At 39.7% G+C, this 21323-nt stretch overlaps 1 protein-coding gene and 1 long non-coding RNA gene across 3 annotated transcripts in view; one reads left to right on the top strand and one right to left on the bottom strand.

Annotated features, from left to right (window-relative positions):
- Positions 1 to 7: 7 nt before the first annotated feature.
- Positions 8 to 21323, top strand: part of SLC4A1AP (solute carrier family 4 member 1 adaptor protein) — a 28056-nt gene continuing 6740 nt past the window's right edge. Inside the window, exons 1-12 of one of the 2 annotated variants that reach the window (XM_044772141.2) lie at positions 8 to 661; positions 881 to 1076; positions 2787 to 2909; positions 3690 to 3750; positions 4076 to 4215; positions 8915 to 9075; positions 9852 to 9921; positions 10290 to 10476; positions 14576 to 14687; positions 16798 to 17035; positions 18842 to 18928; positions 19632 to 19699. In XM_044772141.2, coding sequence (XP_044628076.1) covers positions 8 to 661; positions 881 to 1076; positions 2787 to 2909; positions 3690 to 3750; positions 4076 to 4215; positions 8915 to 9075; positions 9852 to 9921; positions 10290 to 10476; positions 14576 to 14687; positions 16798 to 17035; positions 18842 to 18928; positions 19632 to 19699 — 2097 coding nt within the window. Of the gene's footprint in view, positions 662 to 880; positions 1077 to 2786; positions 2910 to 3689; positions 3751 to 4075; positions 4216 to 8914; positions 9076 to 9851; positions 9922 to 10289; positions 10477 to 14575; positions 14688 to 16797; positions 17039 to 18841; positions 18929 to 19631; positions 19700 to 21323 lie in introns of both variants that reach the window. The other variant, XM_014850390.3, reaches the window with a different exon arrangement.
- The window catches only part of LOC139045551 (uncharacterized), a 28146-nt gene continuing 22539 nt past the window's right edge, over positions 15717 to 21323 (bottom strand). The window contains exons 2-3 of the long non-coding RNA XR_011504123.1: positions 16535 to 16600; positions 15717 to 15849 (exon numbers count right to left, since the gene is read on the bottom strand). This is a non-coding gene — a long non-coding RNA (uncharacterized lncRNA). The remainder of the gene's footprint in view (positions 15850 to 16534; positions 16601 to 21323) is intronic.

The following is a 21323-nucleotide window of genomic DNA, read 5'->3' as shown; positions in this document are numbered from 1 at the left end:
GGTGAGGATGGCTGATGGTTCCGCTCAGTCGGAGCCGCTGGCTTCGCAAGAACTCAATAGTGACTTCAAGAAGCCAGCCCTGCCGGTGCCCCCAGCTGTGCGGGGCAAGGCCGCGGACACCAATCCTTCAAACCCTGAGGAAGTGAAGAAGGAAAGGCCCACGCCGCTGCTGGACCCCGATTCCGGGAAGCCTGATGTTCCCCCGGACAGCGGGGAGACGAGGAGTCCACCCGAGGAGCAGCCGCGGCCCGTCGCAGCGGCTCCTCCCCCTGGCGGCCCGGCCCGGGCCCCCCCTTACCGAGAGCCGCCGTGGGGCGGCCCTGCCACAGCCCCCTACAGCCTAGAGACCCTGAAGGGTGGCACCATCCTTGGCACCCGGAACTTGAAAGGGACGAGTTGCTGCCTTTTCGGGAGACTGTCTAGCTGCGACGTATGCCTGGAGCACCCTTCGGTATCTCGGTATCACGCCGTGCTGCAGCACAGGGCGTCCGGCCATGAGGGAGAATGCGACGGCCACGGGCCCGGTTTCTACCTCTACGACCTGGGAAGCACCCACGGCACTTTTCTTAACAAAACCCGCATCCCACCCCGCACCTATTGTCGCGTCCACGTCGGGCATGTTCTTCGCTTTGGAGGCAGCACCCGGCTCTTTCTTCTTCAGGTAAGTAGAAAAACCTAGAATTGAAATCTCTGGCGTGCACCAGGCTGGGTTCCTGAGCTCTTGAAGCTTTCGCTGAGGGAGGAGATTCTCCCAGTTAGCGATTACAAAAGTGGAGGAATGTGGCCTTTCATCTCCAGACCCCTATACACATTGCCATGTTTCTGAAAGCGAGTTCAACAATCCTGAACTCTAAAAGAACTCTTTCACTTGGTTCATCAGGGACCAGAGGAAGACCGAGAGGCAGAATCCGAGTTGACAGTAACCCAGTTGAAGGAATTGCGCAAGCAGCAGCAAATGCTGTTAGAGAAGAAGATGCTAGGAGAAGACTCAGATGAAGAAGAGGAAATGGACACCACTGAAAGGAAGAGTAATACTAGTAGTCAGGATGATGAAATGGGCTGCACCTGGGGAATGGGTAAGAAATTACAATTGCTGCCAGAGGTTAATATTTAAAATTCATTACTAGTGGTATCCTTAAATTTTTCTTTTTTATCATACAGGTTTTCATGATTCTATGAGATATATAAGACAAATACCGTTTGCATATGAAATTATCAAAGCCCAGAGAGATTCATTAACTTTTTTGATGTCAAAAAATTGAATTATGAGGGCCGCCCCTGCCAGTGGTTAAGTTGGGGACTTCCCTTCCGTGGCCCAGGGTTTCCCCGCTTTGGATCCTGGGCACTGACATGGCACCACTCATCAAGCCGTGCTGAGGCAGCATCCCACATAGCACAGCCAGAGGGACCTACAACTAGAATATACAACTATGTACTGGGGGGCTTTGGGGAGAAGAAGAAAAAGGAAAAAAACGATTGGCAACAGATGTTAGCACAAGTGCCCATCTTTAAAAACAATTATTAGAAAAAATGAATTATGGGCACTATGGCTTTCTTTTCATGTGTCTTACAATACACTCCATTGTTCAAAACTCTTCCTCCGCATACAATTTATTTTTACAATTTTAAAAAATAAGTACTGGCCTTTATTATCTCTGGAGGTGATGGAACTGTGTTACATTCAATCAAATAAAATGGAATGTCATTCCATATAGGATATTACCTCGAACTTTTTGTACTTTGTGTAAATACCCTGAAATGTGAAATAACGAGTTAGGGAAAGCTGGTCCTTTAGCCAAAGGAATAAATTGAATTTTCCATAACACCAGACATTTTGGAAGATGGGTCTTTAGGAGCTAGGAATATAAAAAGATAGAAAATGGCCTTAATATGTTGTTGGGAAGACAGGATAAGTATTATGAAATTACTTGTAAGTGCCAGACAAAAGCTAGAACTGTAAGTATGCTAGAGTAATAGTTCAGAGAAGGGAGCCACCACTGAGGGCTTAGACCTGCACTGTCCAGTATGGCAGCCACTAGCCACATGTGGTTCTTGGGCACTTGCAGACTGGCTAGTCCGAATTGACATGTGCTGTAAATGTAAACTACAAAGACCTAGTATGAAAAAAGAATGTGAAATATTCATAATATTGTTATATTGATTACATGATAATTTCACCTGTTTCTCTTTTTTAATGTGGCTACTAGAAAATGTAAGATTATACATATGGCTTTCATTATATTTTTGTTGGTCAGCACTGACTTAGATCTTTGGGAAAGCTTCTAAGTTTCTAAACAGAAGGGTTTTGAGCTGGGACTTGAAGGAAAAGAAAAGTAGTCCTTGGGAAGCTGAGCATTGGGAGTGGTATTTGGGGCAGGGATCAATGATTTTAAGGGAGTAATGAGTAGACCAGTCCATTTGGCAGCTATAACAAGCATTAGGAAATTCTGTTGGAGGTGAAATATTAGACCTGGGTGTGAGAGAACAAAAGTGCCAGACTGAGAGCTTAGATTTTTTTTCTGTAGAGAGTATGGTAGGTAATTTTGCTTTTAAAATATAGTGATGGAAAAAAAATAAGGTCCATGAAAACAAGTTTTAACTTGTCACACAATTGAGAAAACCTGAAGATGTTCTTACTGGTGGTTTTATGGTTGACCTTTCCAGCCCCATCCCTTTCTTTTCATGACCGATAACTATGTTTATGCAGCCTGAAAGAATAATGGGTGTCTTTCAGAAAGGCTCTTCTTGTGTCTGATTGTCTTTTCTTTCTTTCCCATATCCTGTAGGAGAAGATGCTGTAGAGGATGAGGCTGAAGAGAACCCCATTGTCTTAGAGTTTCAGCAGGAAAGAGAGGCCTTTTATATAAAGGATCCCAAAAAGGCTCTCCAAGGTTTTTTTGACCGAGAAGGTATGTAAATAGATTCTGATGCTGCCAGTAAAATGTATCCACAGCAGTGTTGTTTTCTAGATCTTCAGATATGCAAATACTGTATTTTATCTGCTCTCCTCCTTGTTTAGTTCTTGCCCTTGTGGTCAGTTGCTTCAGGTTTATTTTGAAAGTAGTAAAAATCTTGTCAGTCTTTCTCCCCATTTTGGAAAAAAGGAAGTACTTTTCCTGACTTGTCTCATTCTTCTCAGAAGATCCTAGACTTGGGTAGTGGAGAGATTGACCCAACTTCTTGTAATTTTTTGTTTCTAATTCACTTGATCTTTTGTAATTCTTGACATGGATTTTCATTTTATATGATTAAACAATGTTTCCACAGAGAATAGTTTTAGTAGAGATATTTTGAGAGAGCATCTGTGTGTGTGTGTGTGTGAATATATATATGAACTGGTTGTGTTCTGCACTTAACATTTATATTTCTAAATACCAGGCAACTGTGACGAATTAACAACTTAAGTGTACAACTTAGAAAAAGTGTGAAAGCTACTGTACAGTGGTCAAAGCTCTGAGTAGAGAGTTGATTGTTTTGATCTGAGTTTGCTTTTCTTTGCCTCAGGCTCATCCTAATTTTATTATCAGATCATAATCCCTAGGAATGAGAAGTGAAATGCTTTGAAATTTAGTATTCAATTTGGTATGGAAACTTGATATTCTTATTTAACCTCTGCTCTCTTTTTTCTTTGTATCACTTAATAATTTTCAGATGCTATTAATATTGTTTGGTCTTTCTTCCTCCCACAGGAGAAGAGTTAGAGTATGAATTTGATGAACAGGGACATAGCACTTGGCTCTGTAGGGTGAGGTATGTTCTTTTCTCATAAATGTCCATTTCTGGAAAGTGGCCAATTTCAGGTTTAATTTACGATTATAGACAATGACCCAAAGAGTAACTTTAGCCTTAATTTTAGACTATTCCTGAATTCGGGCCTTGATGGTTTAGTAACACATTGTTGAGGGGTGGGGTGGGATCAGTAAGAGGGAAGGAAAAGATTTGACGTCTCACCTTGGCAAGATGGAACAAAATGAACTGAGAGATTAAAAAACATGACTATTGTCACAGCATGTTAGTTTTTTTCATGAGAATTGGAGCTTAGTGCTGTGCTATAATTCCCTCCAAACTGATGCAGATTACCTGTGGATGATTCAACTGGAAAACAGCTGGTGGCTGAGGCCATTCACTCAGGAAAGAAAAAAGAAGCAATGATCCAGTGCTCACTGGAAGCTTGTCGAATCCTAGATACTTTGGGATTGCTGCGGCAGGAGGCAGGTGAGTATGTTTTTTCATTAAAAAAAAAAGAAAGAAAGAAAGAAGGAAAATTTAGTACAAAAGGTAACAAGACCTTTTTTAGGGGGAAATGTGAATTGTACAAAATTCTATGAAGTGACAAGAAAAAATTCCCTATCTCAATAGCCTAAGGTAGCCATTGTTTATTTATAAACAGACATTTTCTGTGCATGTGGATGTGTGTTCAGAACTAGATCCTTTAACAAAAAACAGATACGCGTATACAAATGCAGTTATATTACTTAGACTGTTTTGTGACTTATTTAACATGAGACTCTATCATGGATATTATCCATATCATTGCATTTAAAAAAAACTCTGGTTATGCCATCATTTATTAATAAGGCTTATGTTTTTATTTACTCTAAAATTAATTTTTATTATAGCAAAGTAATTTATGTGTAGTTTAAAATTACTAAAGGCTTAACACTAAATATACTTGTTCCTTATGCTGCCCCTCCCCAGTCTTCATCCTTAGAAGGCTTTTAACTCTTTCAATTATTTTTTCCAGCTTTTAAAAATATCCATATTTCTAAAAAACAAGAGTATACTATTATATTTTGAGCCCTCCTGGGTTTTTTTTGTTTTGTTTTTTGTTTTGTTTGGTGAGGAAGATTGTCCCTGAGCTAACATCTGTGCCAGTCTTCCTCCATTTTATATATTGGATGCTGCCACAGCATGGCTTGATGAGCAGTGTGTGGGTCTGGGCCTGGGATCCAAACCTGTGAACTCAAGGCCGCCAAAGCAGAGTGTGCAAACTTAACCACTATGCCACTGAGCCAGCCTCTTGTGTCACTTATTTTAAATGTTATCTATTGACTCTGTTAAATTAGTTATTTAGTATTTACATGATTATGCTTATGCAGAATGTTGGTCACAACTGAGCAGTTTTATCTCCTTGTTTTTCCTAAAGTTAATAACTGTTTGTTTTTCATGTGTTTGATTTTTTGGGGGTATTTTTTTTGGTCCCTCTTGCTCGTTCTTCCCACACCTTTCAATAGCCTTTCAGTGTATTTTTCTATATGGTCATTCACGTTAGGTAATTTATCACTTGTGATTTTTTGGGAGACACTTCTCCAAGGAGCACTATTCTCTCTCTCTCTTTTTTTTTTTTTTTTTTTTGAGGAAGATCAGCCCTGAGCTAACATCTGCTACCAATCCTCCTCTTTTTGCTGAGGAAGTCTGGCCCTGAGCTAACATCTCTGCTCATCCTCCTCCACTTTATATGTGGGACGCCTACCACAGCATGGCTTGCCAAGCAGTGCCCTGTCCACACCTGGCATCCAAACCCTCGAACCCCAGGACGCCGAAGCAGAATGTGCACACTTGACCACTGCACCACTGGGCTGGCCCCCACTATTCTTTTTTTTTTAGGGCTTCCTGCTCTCTAACCCTGCTGCAGAACTGTCATCTGGGACTTCATTTTGCTGTCATTCTTGAGATTTCCTTTGTGTTTCTCCAGGGTTGGATTTTCTGTTTCTCGATTCTCATATTTCTTGATTTATTCCATTGTTTTAGTAGAGCACACCTTCTGTAGTTTTAGCAGGTTAAAAGCTGACACAACAATAGAGGGCATGGATGATGATAGTTTTCAATGGATTTCACATCTTTCATTTTTCTTGGTCTACTGTCTCGTTTTGGTGGACATGCTCTCGTGGATTCTGAGAAAGGCTGTATAACAAGTAAACTTTATTAAACCCTCCATTCTAAAAGCATAATTATTCTTGCTTTACTCTTGGTTAATGTTTGGCTGGGACTAGAATTCTAAATTGGAAATAATTTTCCTTCACAACTTTGAAGGTATTGCTCTTATCATCTTACATCTAGTGTTGCTTTGGCCTCCTTAACTGTTCAGATTCCTGATCTATTGTATGTCATCTTTTTTCTCCAATGCTCGTTAGAAGTTTGTAAGAATGTCCGTTTGTTCCCAAGTTTCTGAAACTTAACTATCATGTACCTTTCTATGGGTCTGTTTTCACTCATTTTCTGGTATTTGTTGGATCCTTTTGATCTGGAAATCTTGACAGTACAGGAACATTTCTGGAATTATGCCATTAAGCATTTCATCCCTCTGTTTTCTCTCTTCTCTCTGGAATTTTGTTATTTAGATATTGAACCTCTTGGATTGACCATCTAAGTTTCCTGTCTTTTTTTTCCTTCTCTTTTCTATCTCTTGCCTTTTTGTTCTTTCTGGGAGATTTCTGCAACTTTATCTTTCTATTTTGCTATTGAGATTTTAATTTCCAAAGCTCATTTTTGTACTTTGAGTATTTCTTTTTAAAACATAATATCTTGTTATTGTTTAATGGATTCTCGTCTCTTTGCTAATCTGTTTTCTCCAGGTTGCTTTTTCTTTTTGTTTGGTCTCTATCCTGCATGTTAGAGATTTTTCTTAGGTGTTGTGTAGTCCTTGGTTGTATATTCTTATCTCGGGACACAAAAGGTGATTGACAGCTTGGAATATATAGGTGAGGCTTGTTAACTTTGAGCAATGCTATAGAATGATGTGGGTGGCCTTTTGTTGGGTAACTCCTCATGCAGGTATCCTTAGGTTTTTCCTCTTCTGCTGGCAAGATTCCCTAGAAAGGACTCTTTCAGTCCCCTGCATGAAAGGAGGGGACTGGCTGCCAGCACTCATAGAGCTAAGTGGTGGAAGATGGCTGAACGGGGTGTCAGCACCCTGCTCTCTCAGGACCCTGCTGGTTTTAGCATATAGTAGCCATGCCCTCAGCTGTACTGGTCAACCCACAGTCCAAAGACTTTCTGTGTTACCTTTTCTAGAGATTAACCCCTCTATTTTTTCTAGGGGTGGGAAGGAAGTGAGTAGGGGGGAGGATCTGTTTCTCAACAGCTTTTACTCAGTTTTCCTTTTTTTAAATCATGGCTATCTATCTCTGCTTCCACATCCTTTTGAGGATTCTGTAGTCTAATCAGAGTGGTTCTCAGCTTTCCCCACTGTTGTTTTAGGATTCATCTTTTTTAGTTCTGCTATGTTAATTTCAACTCATCTATCTGCTTTCTAATTTCCAAAAATTTGGTGTTGTGTCACCTCTCCTATTCTCCTTGTCCTTCTAGATTAGTGTCTTTTAAAAAAGATCGCTTTCCTGCAGTTTTAGTAGGGTATGGGAAGAGAGTCAAAATTAGATATGTATGTTCAGTGTAGCATCTTAACTGGAAATTATCAGGTTTATATTAATAAGGAATATTTTGGTTGCAAATAATAGAAACCAAATTCAAACTAGCTTAGGGGGAAAGGTTATTGGCTCTGGAAGGTGGGAAGAGTAGCTCACAGGATTGAAGGAAGAACTGCATGAACCAGGGCCTCAAGTTCTGGAATCAGAACTTAGTGCTACCAAACCAGAACTCAGTATCACCAGGACACATATAAGCTCAGATAAGCTGTGTGTGTGTATCTGTGAGTGAGCTTGTCTCATCAGGGCATGGTTTTATTTTGCAGACAAATTTTACCCCATGCAGAAAAGCTGGCTGCTTACAGCCCTGGATTTATATCTTCCCTCTTGAATAACCTCCTCGGAAACAGAGCCTCTTTTCTCCTGTATCTGAATATAAATATGAGGGAAGGATTGATCTGGCCTTGGTCACACGATTACCCCTAATTCAGATGGAAGTGGGGAGGAGTTCTCTAGAGGAAAGGGGGTACTTTTACCAGAAGAAGGGGAATAAGATGATGTAGGGTAGACAAAAAAGTAATGGCTACCATAGTACCCTGTTGATAGGTTTTCCAGATTTTCACTGTTACGAACAATGTTGCATTGATATCTGTAGGATAAATTACTATAAGTAGCTTGTTGGATCAATTACATTTTGTTGGATCAATTACATGTTGACAGATGTTGTAAGATTGAGCATCAAAAAGATTGTATCAATGTACATTCTCACCAGTTGTTTGACAGTTCCTTTCCCCATCCCCTTGTCAAATTGGGCATTGTTAATCTTTTAATGGTTTTTCTAGTCTAATAGGTGAGAAGTGATATCTCATTATTTTAATTTGTATTTTTTTAATTGTTAAAAAAAGTTTAACATCTTTTCAAATGTTTGTGGGCATTTGTATTTCTTTTCTGTAACTTTTTATTATTCTTTCTTAAATTTTCTTTTGGATTATTGGCCTTTTCATCATTTATCTTTCTCCTTTTTCGCTCATTGATTTTTGAGAGGTTTTTGTTCATTAAATAAATTAACCCCTTGTTTTAAATTTTCTATTTTGATAAAATATACGTAACATAAAATTTACCATTGTAAGCATTTTTAAGTGTGCTGTTCGGTGGCATTAAATACGTTCACATTGTTGAGCAACCATAACTATCATCCATCTCGGAACTTTTTCATCATCCCATACTGAACCTTTGTATCCAATAAACACTAACTTCCCATTCTTCCTCCCCCTAGTCGCTGGTAACCACTGTTCTACTTTCTGTCTCCATGAATTGGACTACTCTAGGTACCTGATATAAGTGGAATCATGCAATATGTGTCCTTTTGTGTCTGGCTTATTTCACTTAGCATAATGTCTTCAAGGTTTAGCCCTTTATTTTTATATGTAGTTTGGCAGCTTGTTGATTCTCTCTTTCAGTAATTGATGATATTTTAAGCTGCTTGCCTACTTGCCTTCTTTCTTTTTTTTTAAACATACTTCGTTATCACTTATTTTATCTACCTCTAGTATCTCGGAAAAGGAAAGCCAAGAACTGGGAAGATGAAGACTTTTATGATAGTGATGATGACACGTTTCTTGATCGGACTGGCCTGGTTGAAAAGAAGCGTCTGAACCGAATGAAGAAGGCTGGAAAGATTGAAGAGAAGCCAGAGACCTTTGAATCATTGGCAAGTTTTATTTATAGAAGTAGCAGGAGTGGTTTAATATTTTTAATAAAATAATGTATTGTTTAAATTTGTGTTACAATTAAAAATTTAAAAGTAGTGGCATTGAAATCTGGTACTGAAGTATAACTTTTGTGATCTGTAAATTTGGTGGTAACAAACAACTAGTCTTATCCAAGTTGGAGAAAAGTTTGGCTTGCTGCTGGAGACTCTAAGCACCTTTAGGTGGATATTGATCCCTTAATGAGCATTCTTTGGATATGATGTTACCCCCTCAAAAAAGAGGAGAAAGCTCCAAATTGGGACATTCTGAGGTGAAATTGACTTTAGGCTTCTTGCATCAGGAATCATGAAAGGAATTTTGAGGAGTATAGTTTGGTGGTACTCTTAAACTGTAAATCCTTCATGAAATTATCGTAAGGTGGTATGTGTTTTCACTATATTAAGTAGTATTCAGAGCTTAAAACTACCCAACATTAATCCTTTCGATTCTTCACTGAAAACAAATGCCTTGAGGTCTTTCTTTTGAGTAAAATAAAGTCTGTATTCCGTACATTCATTCTGTGTAATTCTGAGTTCTTTAATCAGAAATTAGTTCAATTAGAATGAAATAAACAAATGAAAAATCTTAACTCCATAAGGAGCAGGTTTAACTGGACTTCTGAATTAATCCTCTTAAAACTTGTAACAATAGTGAAAATAAGAGAAGGAAGATAAGGAAAACTACCATATTTTGAAAGAAGAAAAGCATTTGCTAACTCTTAATTCGGGTGTTACAGGTTGCAAAGTTAAATGATGCTGAAAGGGAACTCTCTGAAATTTCTGAGAGACTGAAAGCCTCAAGCAAAGGTAATGTAATGAATCATTAAACAAATATTTATTGAGCATCTGCCATATCTAGTGCACTATGCTAGGCACTGAGGCTACATTGGTTAATAAGATGTATCATGCGGAATATGGAGCCTTTCTAAGGAGCAACAAAGCGTTTTCGAACTAGAAAGAACTTTATAAATTGTTTGGTGTAACCTCTTTTTTAATAGATGAGGGGAGTGAAGCCATTGAGGCAAAGTCTCCCAGCTATAACCCGTCCTTATTCCTAATGTCAGTAAATGTCCTCTGTCTAGCTTTGTGTTAGTGACTTTTCTATGGAAACTTTGGCTGAATTTTAGAATATTTAGGGCCATCTTCTAAACACGTATTATCCCTTTCTTGGGCAGCTCTATCAGAGTCGTCATCTCAGGACTCTTTAGATGCGTTCATGTCAGAAATGAAATCAGGGAGTGCGTTAGATGGTGTGTCCCGGAAGAAACTTCACCTGAGAACTTTTGAACTGAGGAAAGAACAACAGAGACTTAAAGGGTTGATAAAAATTGTAAAGCCAGCAGAGATTCCAGAACTAAAAAAGTAAGTCTTAGTTATACTTGGAATTTTAAATAAGCATTTTTGCATAGATCACATTTTGAATTCTATCTTTGTTTTCTTAATCATTTTTGAATAAAAATAGAATATAAGAAATGCTTTAAAGCACAGAAGGCAGTGGTTTCATAACTAAACCCATTTCATTTGTGACTAAAAACCCATTTCATTTGTGAAGTATAGACTGCTACAGGATTTTTAGAGAAAACTATATTGATTTCTGTTTCACTGGAAGGCTCTGAATTTTTTTTTTTTTTTTGGTGAGGAAGATTGGCCCTGAGGTAACACCTGTTGCTAATCTTCCTCTTTTTGCTTGAGGAAGATTAGCCCTGAGCTAACATTTGTGCCAGTCTTCCTCTATTTTGTACGTGGGTCACTGCCACAGCATGGCTGGATAAGCAGTGTAGGTCTGCACCTGGGATCCGAACCTGTGAACCCAGGCTGCCGAAGCAGAACATGCTGACCCAACCACTACACCACCAGGCTGGCCCCAAAATCATCCTTTTGTTGTTGTTGTTGAGGAAGATTTGCCCTGAGCTAATATCTGTTGCTGATCTTCTTCTTTTTGCTTGAGGAAGATTCACCCTGAGCTAACGTTTGTGCCAGTCTTCCTCTATTTTGTATGTGGGTTGCCACCACAGCATGGCTGATGAGTGGTATAGGTCCACACCTGGGATCCAGACCCATGAACCCGGGCTGCTGAAGTGGAGCATGCCAAAATTAACCACTGTGCCGTGGGGCCAGCCCTGAAGTTTTTACTTAATCTTTTAGTGCAAAATAAACTTTTCGAAAGAGCAACATGCACAAAAGGCTAATTTCCCTAATATATAAAGACCTGTAAATGATAAGTAGACAACCATCCACCAAAGAGAAAAATGGGCAAAGGATATCAACTGACAGCCCACTGAAAAAGAAGTACAAATAGCTCTTAACTATATAAAAAGATACTCAGTGTTGCTCATAATAAGAGAAATACAAATACTACAATGTATACCATTTTTTATCTATGATTTTAAAACCACAGATGAAAAGATATGAACGCAGATTGTCATTTTAATGCTTGTATCTGTCATTCCTAAGAACCAGTTGACAATAATATATTTAAATACTTTTTTCTTTCCTTTTTTTTTTTTCTGAGGAAGATTTGCCCTGAGCTAACATCTGTTACCAGTCTTCCTCTTTTGGCTTGAGGAAGATTCGCCCTGAGCTAACAATCTGTGCCAGTCTTCCTCTATTTTGTATGTGGGTCGCCACCACAGCATGGCTGCCAACAAGTGGTGTAGCTCCGTGCCCAGGAACTGAACCCAGGCTGCTGAAGCAGAGCGTGCTGAACTTAACCACTAGGCCACCAGGCCAGCCCTTTAAGTACTTTTTTAAAAGTGTAATTTCTTCCTTTAAAGGGGGAGAAAGTGTAATCCCTGAGGTTGATTTTATTGTTAACTTTGATTTTGGGGAAGTTATTGGAAGAGATTAACCCAAATCCATTGCAGACATCCAGAAGATTTTTGAGTAATTTGCAAATAAGATTTTGAGAATAATTTTTCCCAGACTTGGCTAGTATTTGTGAGCGTGTGTATGTTTGTGAGAGAGAGAGAAAGAGAGGGAGTGCCAATCTTTCCATTTTGACAATATTTTAAAATTTTGTTCTGTATCATCTCAGCAAGTTTGAAACCTTTGAAAAGGTTGAGTAGGTTGTTGTAGAAATAAGTAACCCCCAATGAGCACAATCCAGGTGGGCATCTCAAAAAGTGGTACTGCCTAGGTGGGTTCACTCCCTTATGAAGGTAGTTAACTATAAAAAGTTTCTTATTTTCTTTAGATCTGTGCTGTCTAGTACAGCACCCAGGAGTCACATGTGATGTTAAAATTAAATAAAATTAAAAATTCAGTTCCTCAGTCACACTAGCCACATTTCAAGTGCTCAATAGCCACATGTGGCTCATGGCTCCTGTATTGGACAGTGCAGATACAGAACATTTCTGTCATTTCAGGAAATTCTGAAGACAGTGCTGCTTTAGTTTGTCAGTAAGCTTTTATTCAGCCCCTCACCCCTGTGTACAAAACCTGTAACTTGATGCTGGAGGCATTGCAGAGAAGAGTGTCTAGGTACTGAGAGGCACTTCTTATAGAAATGTAGAGAGAAAATGTTTCTGGAGCCGTTGATCATCTGTACAGAAAATTTATCCCCAAATTACTAGCAGGTTTACTCAAAGATTTATGTGTAGTTTGGATATTTAATATAGTGATCAGTCCACAAAAGTCTGTTCAGCCCAAGTGATATTTGAGTTACCTTACCAATAATGAGGAGGCAGGTTAGCACAGGAGTTAGACTTCATGGGTTTCATTCTCGGCTCCATCAATTACTTTTTGGGCATTTTGAGGCAAGTTATGTAACTTCTTTGATCTTTGCTTTCTTCATCTATAAATTAAAAGTAATGATGTTGCAAAGATTAAATGAACAGTGTTTAACAAAGTGATGGCATATATGTATTATTGTTGTCATCATTGTCATAATTTTTACTGTTTCCGTTATTACATGAGCAACTATTTGAAACATCTTTTTCGGGGAGAATAGGTAATACTCAGGAGGCATAGTCCAGGGTAAAAGTGAGTTTTAATTCCAGCTCTGTAATCCTTTAACTTGATAAGTCAGCCTGGTGGGGTGTTCTGAGCTAGACCACATCTATCAGTTTCCTCCAGAGCCTCCCCTCCTGCTCTCTCTGGATCTGCCTAGTTTCTCCTCCCTTTCCTACTTTAGATATTGGCCTTCAGATGCCATGTATCTTATTCCTCCTCTGCTCGCTTGAGTGTTGAACTTCTGAACTTTCCACCTAACATCTCCTCTGTCAACCACGAGCACCTCTTGATTTTGATCCCATCTTCTGCTTTTTCATCTCCTTTGGGTGTCTTTGCATATCTTCCAGGCCAGCCAAGCGGTTTAGTGGAGTTGAAAAATATCCGTGCTGCTGTTACCTTTGTCTTTCTATGCTAGGACCTTCATGAGGCCTGTGGGGAGGGGCTGTGAAGCATCATAATTTGGCAAAGAGTCTTTAAGGCCAGGCAACCAGCATTCTTCTGGTGGCCTTAGCAAGGCGATGGGTCTGTCTCTGGTAGAGAGAAAGGAGGTGAGGATAAGCCCAAGAGCCCCACTGAAGGGTACAATTTAAGTGAAAGAAGGCAGTAGTGGCAACTGGGGCTTCAGGGTGGAAAAGGATAGTCACTTTGCTGATGGTCACTGTGAGTCAGGAGTGCTGGTGCTGTCCTTATATTCCAGAATGCAGGGCTGTCCTGTGGTCAGTGTGAAGAAAGCATAGGGCTTTCTTCCCTCTGTCTCCTCATGCTACTTTGTCATTGTTACCTCTGACTACTCTCTGAGTTTCTTGTCAGCTCAACTGCCATCCTTTTTGTTTTTGCTCTGCTCTTTTTTCCCCATCCTTTTCTAAATTCTGCAGTCTCTTTTTGCTCTTTCTCAGCTTGACCCTAGTGGGCTTAGCTTTCATAACTATGTCCAGCCAATGAGACTGTTGACAAGCTCACCAGTTGCAGGGTCTCCCATTATGTCTTTATTATTACTCACCATACAGGATATCCTGCCTCCTGCCCCCTACCCACACACCACTTTTTTTTTTTTTTTTTTTAACTTCTGTGCTCAGAGCTGTTTTGTGTGGTTGTGGTAAGTGTGTACTCCAGGTAAGTAAGGCACTGTGAGTCCTCTTCAGAGGTTGGTGGAAAATGGGGCTTTAAACCATGAATCCATCTCCTGCCTCTTAGTGGGGATGGGGTCATGCTTATATTTTCTCCTTTGCCAGGGCCCTTTGTACTGTGGGCATCATTTTCTGAATGTGAAGTCATATAGCATGTTGCAAATTACTAGACCAAGGTAGCAGCCTCAGCTTACCCTTAATAGCTCTCTGTCTCTGACAACGCTTTGTTGGCCTGAATATCTCTTTCTTATTGGTGTATGCTTAGATGTTCATCTTGTGGCAATTTTTGTTTTGCCAGAAGTTTCTTTGACTGTGTCTTGATGTTTTTAGATAAAACCTTGGCCTTACTGGAATAGATATATATAATTATTCTTTCTTCTTAGGGCTGAAAGTCAGACTGCAGATGCACAAAACAAAGCTAAAAAGCTTACATTGCCTCTGTTTGGTGCCATGAAAGGAGGAAGCAAATTCAAATTAAAAACTGGAACAGTAGGGGTAAGTTGTGGGTCTAAGGTGTTAAACTTTTTGTTGTTGAGTTATCCTGAGCTAGTTTTCCTCTTTTTTTTCGAAGCTCAGATGACTTGTTCCATAGTAATGTGAAAAAGGACTGTTGGCTTGGTATGATCACATCTATCCCATGACTTGGTACTTGGATTTTTCTCTTCAGCTTAGGGTTATCAAGAATAGATGAATCAGTGCTGGTCTGGTGGCATAGTGGTTAAGTTCACGCACTCCACTTTGGTGGCCCAGGGTTTGTGGGTTCAGATCCCAGTTGGAGACCTACATACTGCTCAGCAAGCTTTGCTGTCGTGGCTCCCCACATACAAAATAGAGGGAGATTGGCACAGATGTTAGCTCAGTGACAATCTTCCTCAAGCAAAAAGAGGAAGATTCGCTATAGATGTTAGCTCAGGGCCAATCTTCCTCACCAGAAAAAAATTTTTTAAAAAATTGATGAATCATTTCATGCCAGTCAATTTGCATGTAACTGATTTGTAAATTAGAATACTAATTTATTAATTTGTGATGAATATTGCACTTAAGAAAGGGTCTCCTATGTTAAATGCTTTTTCCTGGTGGGTAGATGTTGTAATATTCAGACTCAACCAACATTTGTTAGTAACATAGTCAGTACACCTGGCTCTGCCATATGGTTTTCCTTACTTCATTTAATCCTTCCAACACCTTATGATGTGTGGGGATTATTGCCTCTCACAGGTGAGGAAACAGAGTCACAGAGGTTAAATACAAGATCACACCATCATTAAGTAACTAGACTGGCAAATCCAGGTCTTCTGTCTCCTGAGTTTTGTGATCTTTCTGCTATCCTCTAATACTTCACTGATATATGTTTTTGCTTTATGTACATCCTTATTTATAGATTCCGCTTTTAAAAGGTTTTCATCACCCCAAAATGCTGAACCTTGTGTATTAGGGTGCTAGGGCCGCCATAACAAAATGCCAAAGACTGTGTGGCTTAAGCAACAGAAATTTATTTTCTCACAGTTCTGAAGGCTAGGCGTCCAAGATTAATGTGTCAGCAGAGTTGGTTTCCTCTGAGGCCTCTTTCCTTGGCTTGCAGGTGGCTGCCCTCTTGTTGCCTCTTCAGATGGTTATCCCTCTGTCCACTTGTATCCCTGGTCCCTCTGTCCCTGTTCTTATAAGGACATCAGTCATATTGGATTAGGGCCCCTCTCTAACAGCCTTTTTTTTTTTTTAACTTAATCACCTCTTTAAAGACCTTATTTCCAAATACAGTTACATTCTGAGGTACTGGGTGTTGGGACCTAAACATATGAATTTGGGGGGACACAGTTCAGTCCACAACACTGAATTAGGGTAAACTTCCCTGTGGTGGCAGAAGTCTGAAGTGCCAGCCAAATGTTCTGAGTGGCTGTGTGGTTTACCTGAGGTGGAGGCTTCTCTGTGAGGGTGGTGGAGGGAGGAGGTACTGACGTTTTAGTTAGAAGAAAAACTACTAAAAAGCTCTCCTTAGAGGATTACTGAACTAAATCCTGTATTTAAAAAATGATATACTTTGGTACCTTCTCTCTATTCCTTAAGCTGTGATCAATCTTTCCTAATAATTACTTTTATTGAAAGGTCTTGGATGCTTGGCCTTATTCTTCAAGAAATGTCTTCCTTTTCTTCAGGATCTATTTTACTGATTTACGTGTGGTGTTCCCTTGAAACTGTGTCAAATCTAAAATGAAAAAGCTGCACTAATGATTTATTTCTTAGGAATGTGCGTCTGATTTACTCTCTAGAAGATTTTGTAATGAATTAAGATCTTTTAACATCATTAAGGGTAATAGGACAGAATTCCTGTAGCTGGTACTCACTTGGAATAAATGTCTTGGTTCCCCACAAACTGTTTTAAGTGTTTCATGTTTAATATTCTTTTGACCCTAAAAAGTAATAAAGATACGTGTTAAAGGTCCATAGATGAGTAAAATTTCAGGTTAAAGTCCTACTTTCAGCACACTCATGCAGGATTTATCAACCTAGAGAGGTTACATGCTACACATTTAGCTTAACTCCCTTGAAGAGATTTGTCTCTTTGTCATTATGTAGAAGTATTTGTTCATGGTTTTGTTTCCTCTAGAAGTTACCCCCTAAGCGTCCAGAACTCCCTCCAACTCTAATGAGAATGAAGGATGAGCCTGAAGTAGAAGAGGAGGAAGAGGAAGAGGAAGAGGAAGAGGAGAAAGAAAAGGAGGAACATGAAAAGAAAAAACTGGAGTCTGGAAGCAGCAGACTACAGCAGGAGATAGAGCCAGAAGCAGCAGTACAGGGAACAAGTCCTCCCACCGATAGCACATGTTCTGGAGAAACAAAAAACCGTGGTACTATCTTTCTTCTCCTTCTTGTGCTATTCAGTGGGGCATTGGCGTTAATTGTGGATAGGTTTGAAAAAGCAAAACCAGTTCTTGCCTGTGCATTTAGACTTTTTGATATTTTGTGATATGTGATATAGCTGACTCTTTGGGAACATACTTTCTTAGTCTTTCTTTGACTGCACATCATTATTTATCCTCATTGTAAAACAAGGCAGATATTTCCAGTCTATTCCAGAATTATGGAAAATTAAAAACTGTGGAATCTGAAACCACAGCTGCTGTGGACCAGTTCTGAGCTGCTGTTACTGTATGACTGGAGGGCAGTGGAATAGGGCAGAGGATGGGGCCTGATCAGGTGGTCTCAGGATAAGCCTCCCCTTACTTATTTTTTTCCCCATCCCTAAAGCAGAGGCTGAGCATAATTATACCCACTAGACATACCTCTCAGGAAGCATGATGTCCCGTTGTCCATGGTACCCAGCAGAGAAGTTCATGGTACCCAGCAGAGAGCATGTAGTATTCACCCACCTCAGCAAAGGTTTGATGAAAATTGACGAAAGAGAGAACTGATTGGTTTTTAAATGTATTTTCTTCTGATTGTAAAAGGAATGTATGTTCGTTTTAGAAACTTTAGATTATATGTAAAAGTCCAAAGAAGTAAAGAGAAATCTCCCTCAATCATACCCCCAAGGATGATTATCTTTTTAGTATTCTCTTATCCCATGTCACCTGCAGGGGTTGTTTTCCTGCAGGTTGGCCAGATTCCTTAGCAAGACTAAGACTGCACAGAAAATAGGGAGCATGAGAAAAACAAAAAAACTGGCATTAAGTGTGTGTGAGAATGCATGCATGTGTATTTCTGAACAAACCGGGCTTGTCTGCATAAAACCTCAGGCCTGGGACCTAGACCTTCTCTTGAATCACCTCCAGTTGTTGAGAAACAGAAAAGTTACTGTTTCCTCATCTGCGAGAGGTAAATCTTTTGTTTTTGCATTCTCCTTTGTTTAGTTATTGGCAAGATGCTTGGCCTTTTCAAAAAAAAGTACTTTTCCATACTTTTTTCTGAGTCTGGTCTTTGATCCATGTGTTGTGAGGGTGGCATATGAACAGGTCAGTAGAAAGGGGAGCAGTAAGTATTGTATTTTTTTGTTTAAGGCACCAAAGTAAATATGTGTGTGTAAAAATAGCAGATTTTAAAATTTGGTTTATAAGTACATTCATTAGTAAATCTGAAGCTGGTTAGGGCTTACTCCATGCCTTTTCTTTTTTTTTAACAACATTGGGATCATATTGTACATGCTATTTTATGACCTATTTTTTTCTGTCTTAAAACATTCTTTTAAAATGTGGTTTTAATAAGGGGCATAGTGGTCCATCACATGCATATCCCATTATTTATTTAATCAACACCCTATCATTAGACGTGTAAGTTATTTATTAGTTTTTGCTATTATAAACATATTTGTATATAGTAAATCTTGGTTCTGATCTCTGATTATTTTCTTTGAACATGTTCCTAGAAGTAGAATTTCTAGGCCAAGGAATATGTACATTTTTAAGGCTTTTGGTAAGTATTGCTAAAAACTTTTACCTCAGAGTTGGCCAGTTTTTAAAGTGGAAAATTGGTGGTTCTCTGTTAGTCGTCCAGAGGCACATTTATCGAAAACCTAATTAAGGTTAGTTGAAGCGAATGATAGTAAAACTGGATGATTATGTATGTAGTTAGCTTTTCTTGCTTTTGTTTTTGTTTTCTTGGTTCCCTACCATGAATTAAATAATAACCATATGCTTTGGTTCTGCCTTTTATAGAAAACATGTCTCAACTCAGCCAAGTGGAACAGAATAAAGATTATCAGGAGATTAGTGGAACAGCTGCACCATGTGAGGAAGCCTCAGGCAAGTGTAGAGCCGACTCCATTGCTGTTCTGCACACCAGCAGCCAACTGGTGCGTGGAGGAGGGGCTGGTGGCTGACCTGGAGCAGCCCAGAGAAGGGCCTTTCAGGCACTGGATAGATGCTGCTGCCAGGGCCCTGGACAAAATTGGGATCTATGAGAGGTTTATGTTTGGTGCCATTCCGTTTGCCTTTCTTGACTCCTCTTCTGCCTCCTGGGGTTCCCTGTCTCTGACCCACAAAGCACCTAATGCCTTCATGCTTCCTCTGGCTGTACAAAGGCCTCCACAGTTTTACATCTAGAGTTGAATATGTGCCTCTCATGGCAGTGATTCCAAAACTGTTAAAAGAAATTAGTTGAAAGGTTGGCCTATTAAAAGGACTGTGTTTTTCTGGTTTTCTGTTGCCTTTAATTGTAATGGTTAAACTGTAGAATAGTAAAGTCAGCCCCATTTTCCTTTACCTTTTCAAATCGTGTGATCATATTCAAGCTTGTAGAATAGCCTTAGGATTTGAAAACTAGGGTTATAGTGAGGGAAAATTCTTTCTTAATATAATCTTTACAGTAGTAGAAGGAACTTTTGAGAATTCGATTGTTACATGTTTTCTTCAATAATTAAGATGTTCTCTTAAGAGGAATTTTTCTTTTCTATTTTACTTATTCTGAAATAGCTATTGCCTCTTTTTTTTCTTTTTCTTAAATTAGCATCAGAGAATGAATATGAGAAAAGCAGAGATGAATTGAAGAAAAAGAAAGCTCCCGGTCCAGGCAAAGTAAGTACTTTAGTCATAATCTTTACTTTCTGGAAGTAAAAACAGATCTCCTTGTCGTAGACCACATCCAGAAGAGTGAATCTTTAGGAATTGTCTTAGTAGAGTTCCCAACTGCCTTTTACCCCATCTTCCAGAAGTCTGGGCTCTCTTTTATTTTTATTTTTGAATTTTTATTTTTTGAATTCTTTATTCTTGTCTCCATCCACCTTATTCCACCTTATTCCCTGTTTACATACCTCTTTTATTAATTTGTGAATCTTTCTTCGTATCCTAGTATGCCATACAAAGACACTTGAATAATATATTCTTATTTTCTTCCTTTTTTTTTTTGAGGAAGATTAGCCCTGAGCTAACATCTGCCACCATTCCTCCTCTTTTCACTGAGAAATACTGGCCCTGAGCTAACATCTGTGCCCATCTTCCTCTACTTTATATGTGGGATGCCTTCCACAGCATGGCTTGACAAGCAGTGCATAGGTCTGCGCCCAGGATCCAAACCAGTGAACCCCAGGCCGCCGAAGCAGAAAGTGTGAACTTAACTACAGTGCCACCGGCCCATCCCCCTTTATTTTCCTCCTTTTATTACACAAAAGATAGAATGTAATGTACTGCATTTTACCTCTTGATTGTTTTTACCTATCATGGAAATCATTGTGTATCAGTACACTGAGCTTCCTACTGTATGGATGTACTCTATTTAGCCAGTTCCCTACAGACGGATACTTGGGTTGTTTCTAGTTTTTCTTTTTTTTTTTAAGATTGGCACCTGAGTTAACAACTGTTGCCAATCTTCTTTTTTTTTTTCATTCTTCTCCCCAAAGCCCCCTGGTACATAGTTGTAGATTCTAGTCGTGAGTGCCTCTGGTTGTGCTGTGTGGGACACCACCTCAGCATGGCCTGATGAGCAGTGCCATGTCCACACCCAGGATCCAAACTGGTAAAACCCTGGGCCACCGAAGCAGAGCGCTTGAACTTAACCACTCAGCCACAGGGCCAGCCCCTCTAGTTTTTTATTATAACAGTGCTATAATGAATAAACTTGTGTATATATAATTTTGTATGGATACAGTAAGTTCCCAGAGGTGGGATTGCTAGGTTGTGTCAGGAGGTACCCAAGACCACCTTCAGGTCTGGTAATTCACAAGAGGCCTTACGGGACTCAGCATATGGCTGTACTCCCAGCTATGATGTACTGCAGCACAAGGATACCAAGCACAGTCAGTGAAGGGAAAAGGCACATGGGGTGAAGTCTGGGAGAAACCAAGCACAAGCTTCCACGGGGTTTTTTCCCAGTGGAGTCAGACAAGATGTGCTTTCCCCAAGCAACAAGTTGTGACAACTTGTAAAATGTTGCTAGCCAGCGAAGCTCAGTAGAGACTGAGCATCCAGGATTTTTAGTGGAGACTGATCACATAGGCACTTGCTGCCTGGCGTGTACCCAAATTCAAGAAGGAAAGCAGGTGTTCAGCATAAACCACACTGTTTTTACAAACAGTTTAGGCACAGTGAGCCATTCTTATCAGTTAGGGTAGTAGGAACCTTCCCAAAATCCACGTTCCCAGATGCCAGCCAAGGACCAACCTTGCAAACAGGCCTTTCAAAGGAGAGCAGTCAGACTTGCTGT

The sequence above is a fragment of the Equus asinus genome, chromosome 6 (assembly GCF_041296235.1).
Source record: "Equus asinus isolate D_3611 breed Donkey chromosome 6, EquAss-T2T_v2, whole genome shotgun sequence".
Taxonomy (NCBI): Eukaryota; Metazoa; Chordata; class Mammalia; order Perissodactyla; family Equidae; genus Equus; species Equus asinus.
The sequence above is the reverse complement of the archived record's forward strand: the minus strand, read 5'-3'. Positions and strand labels throughout refer to the sequence as shown.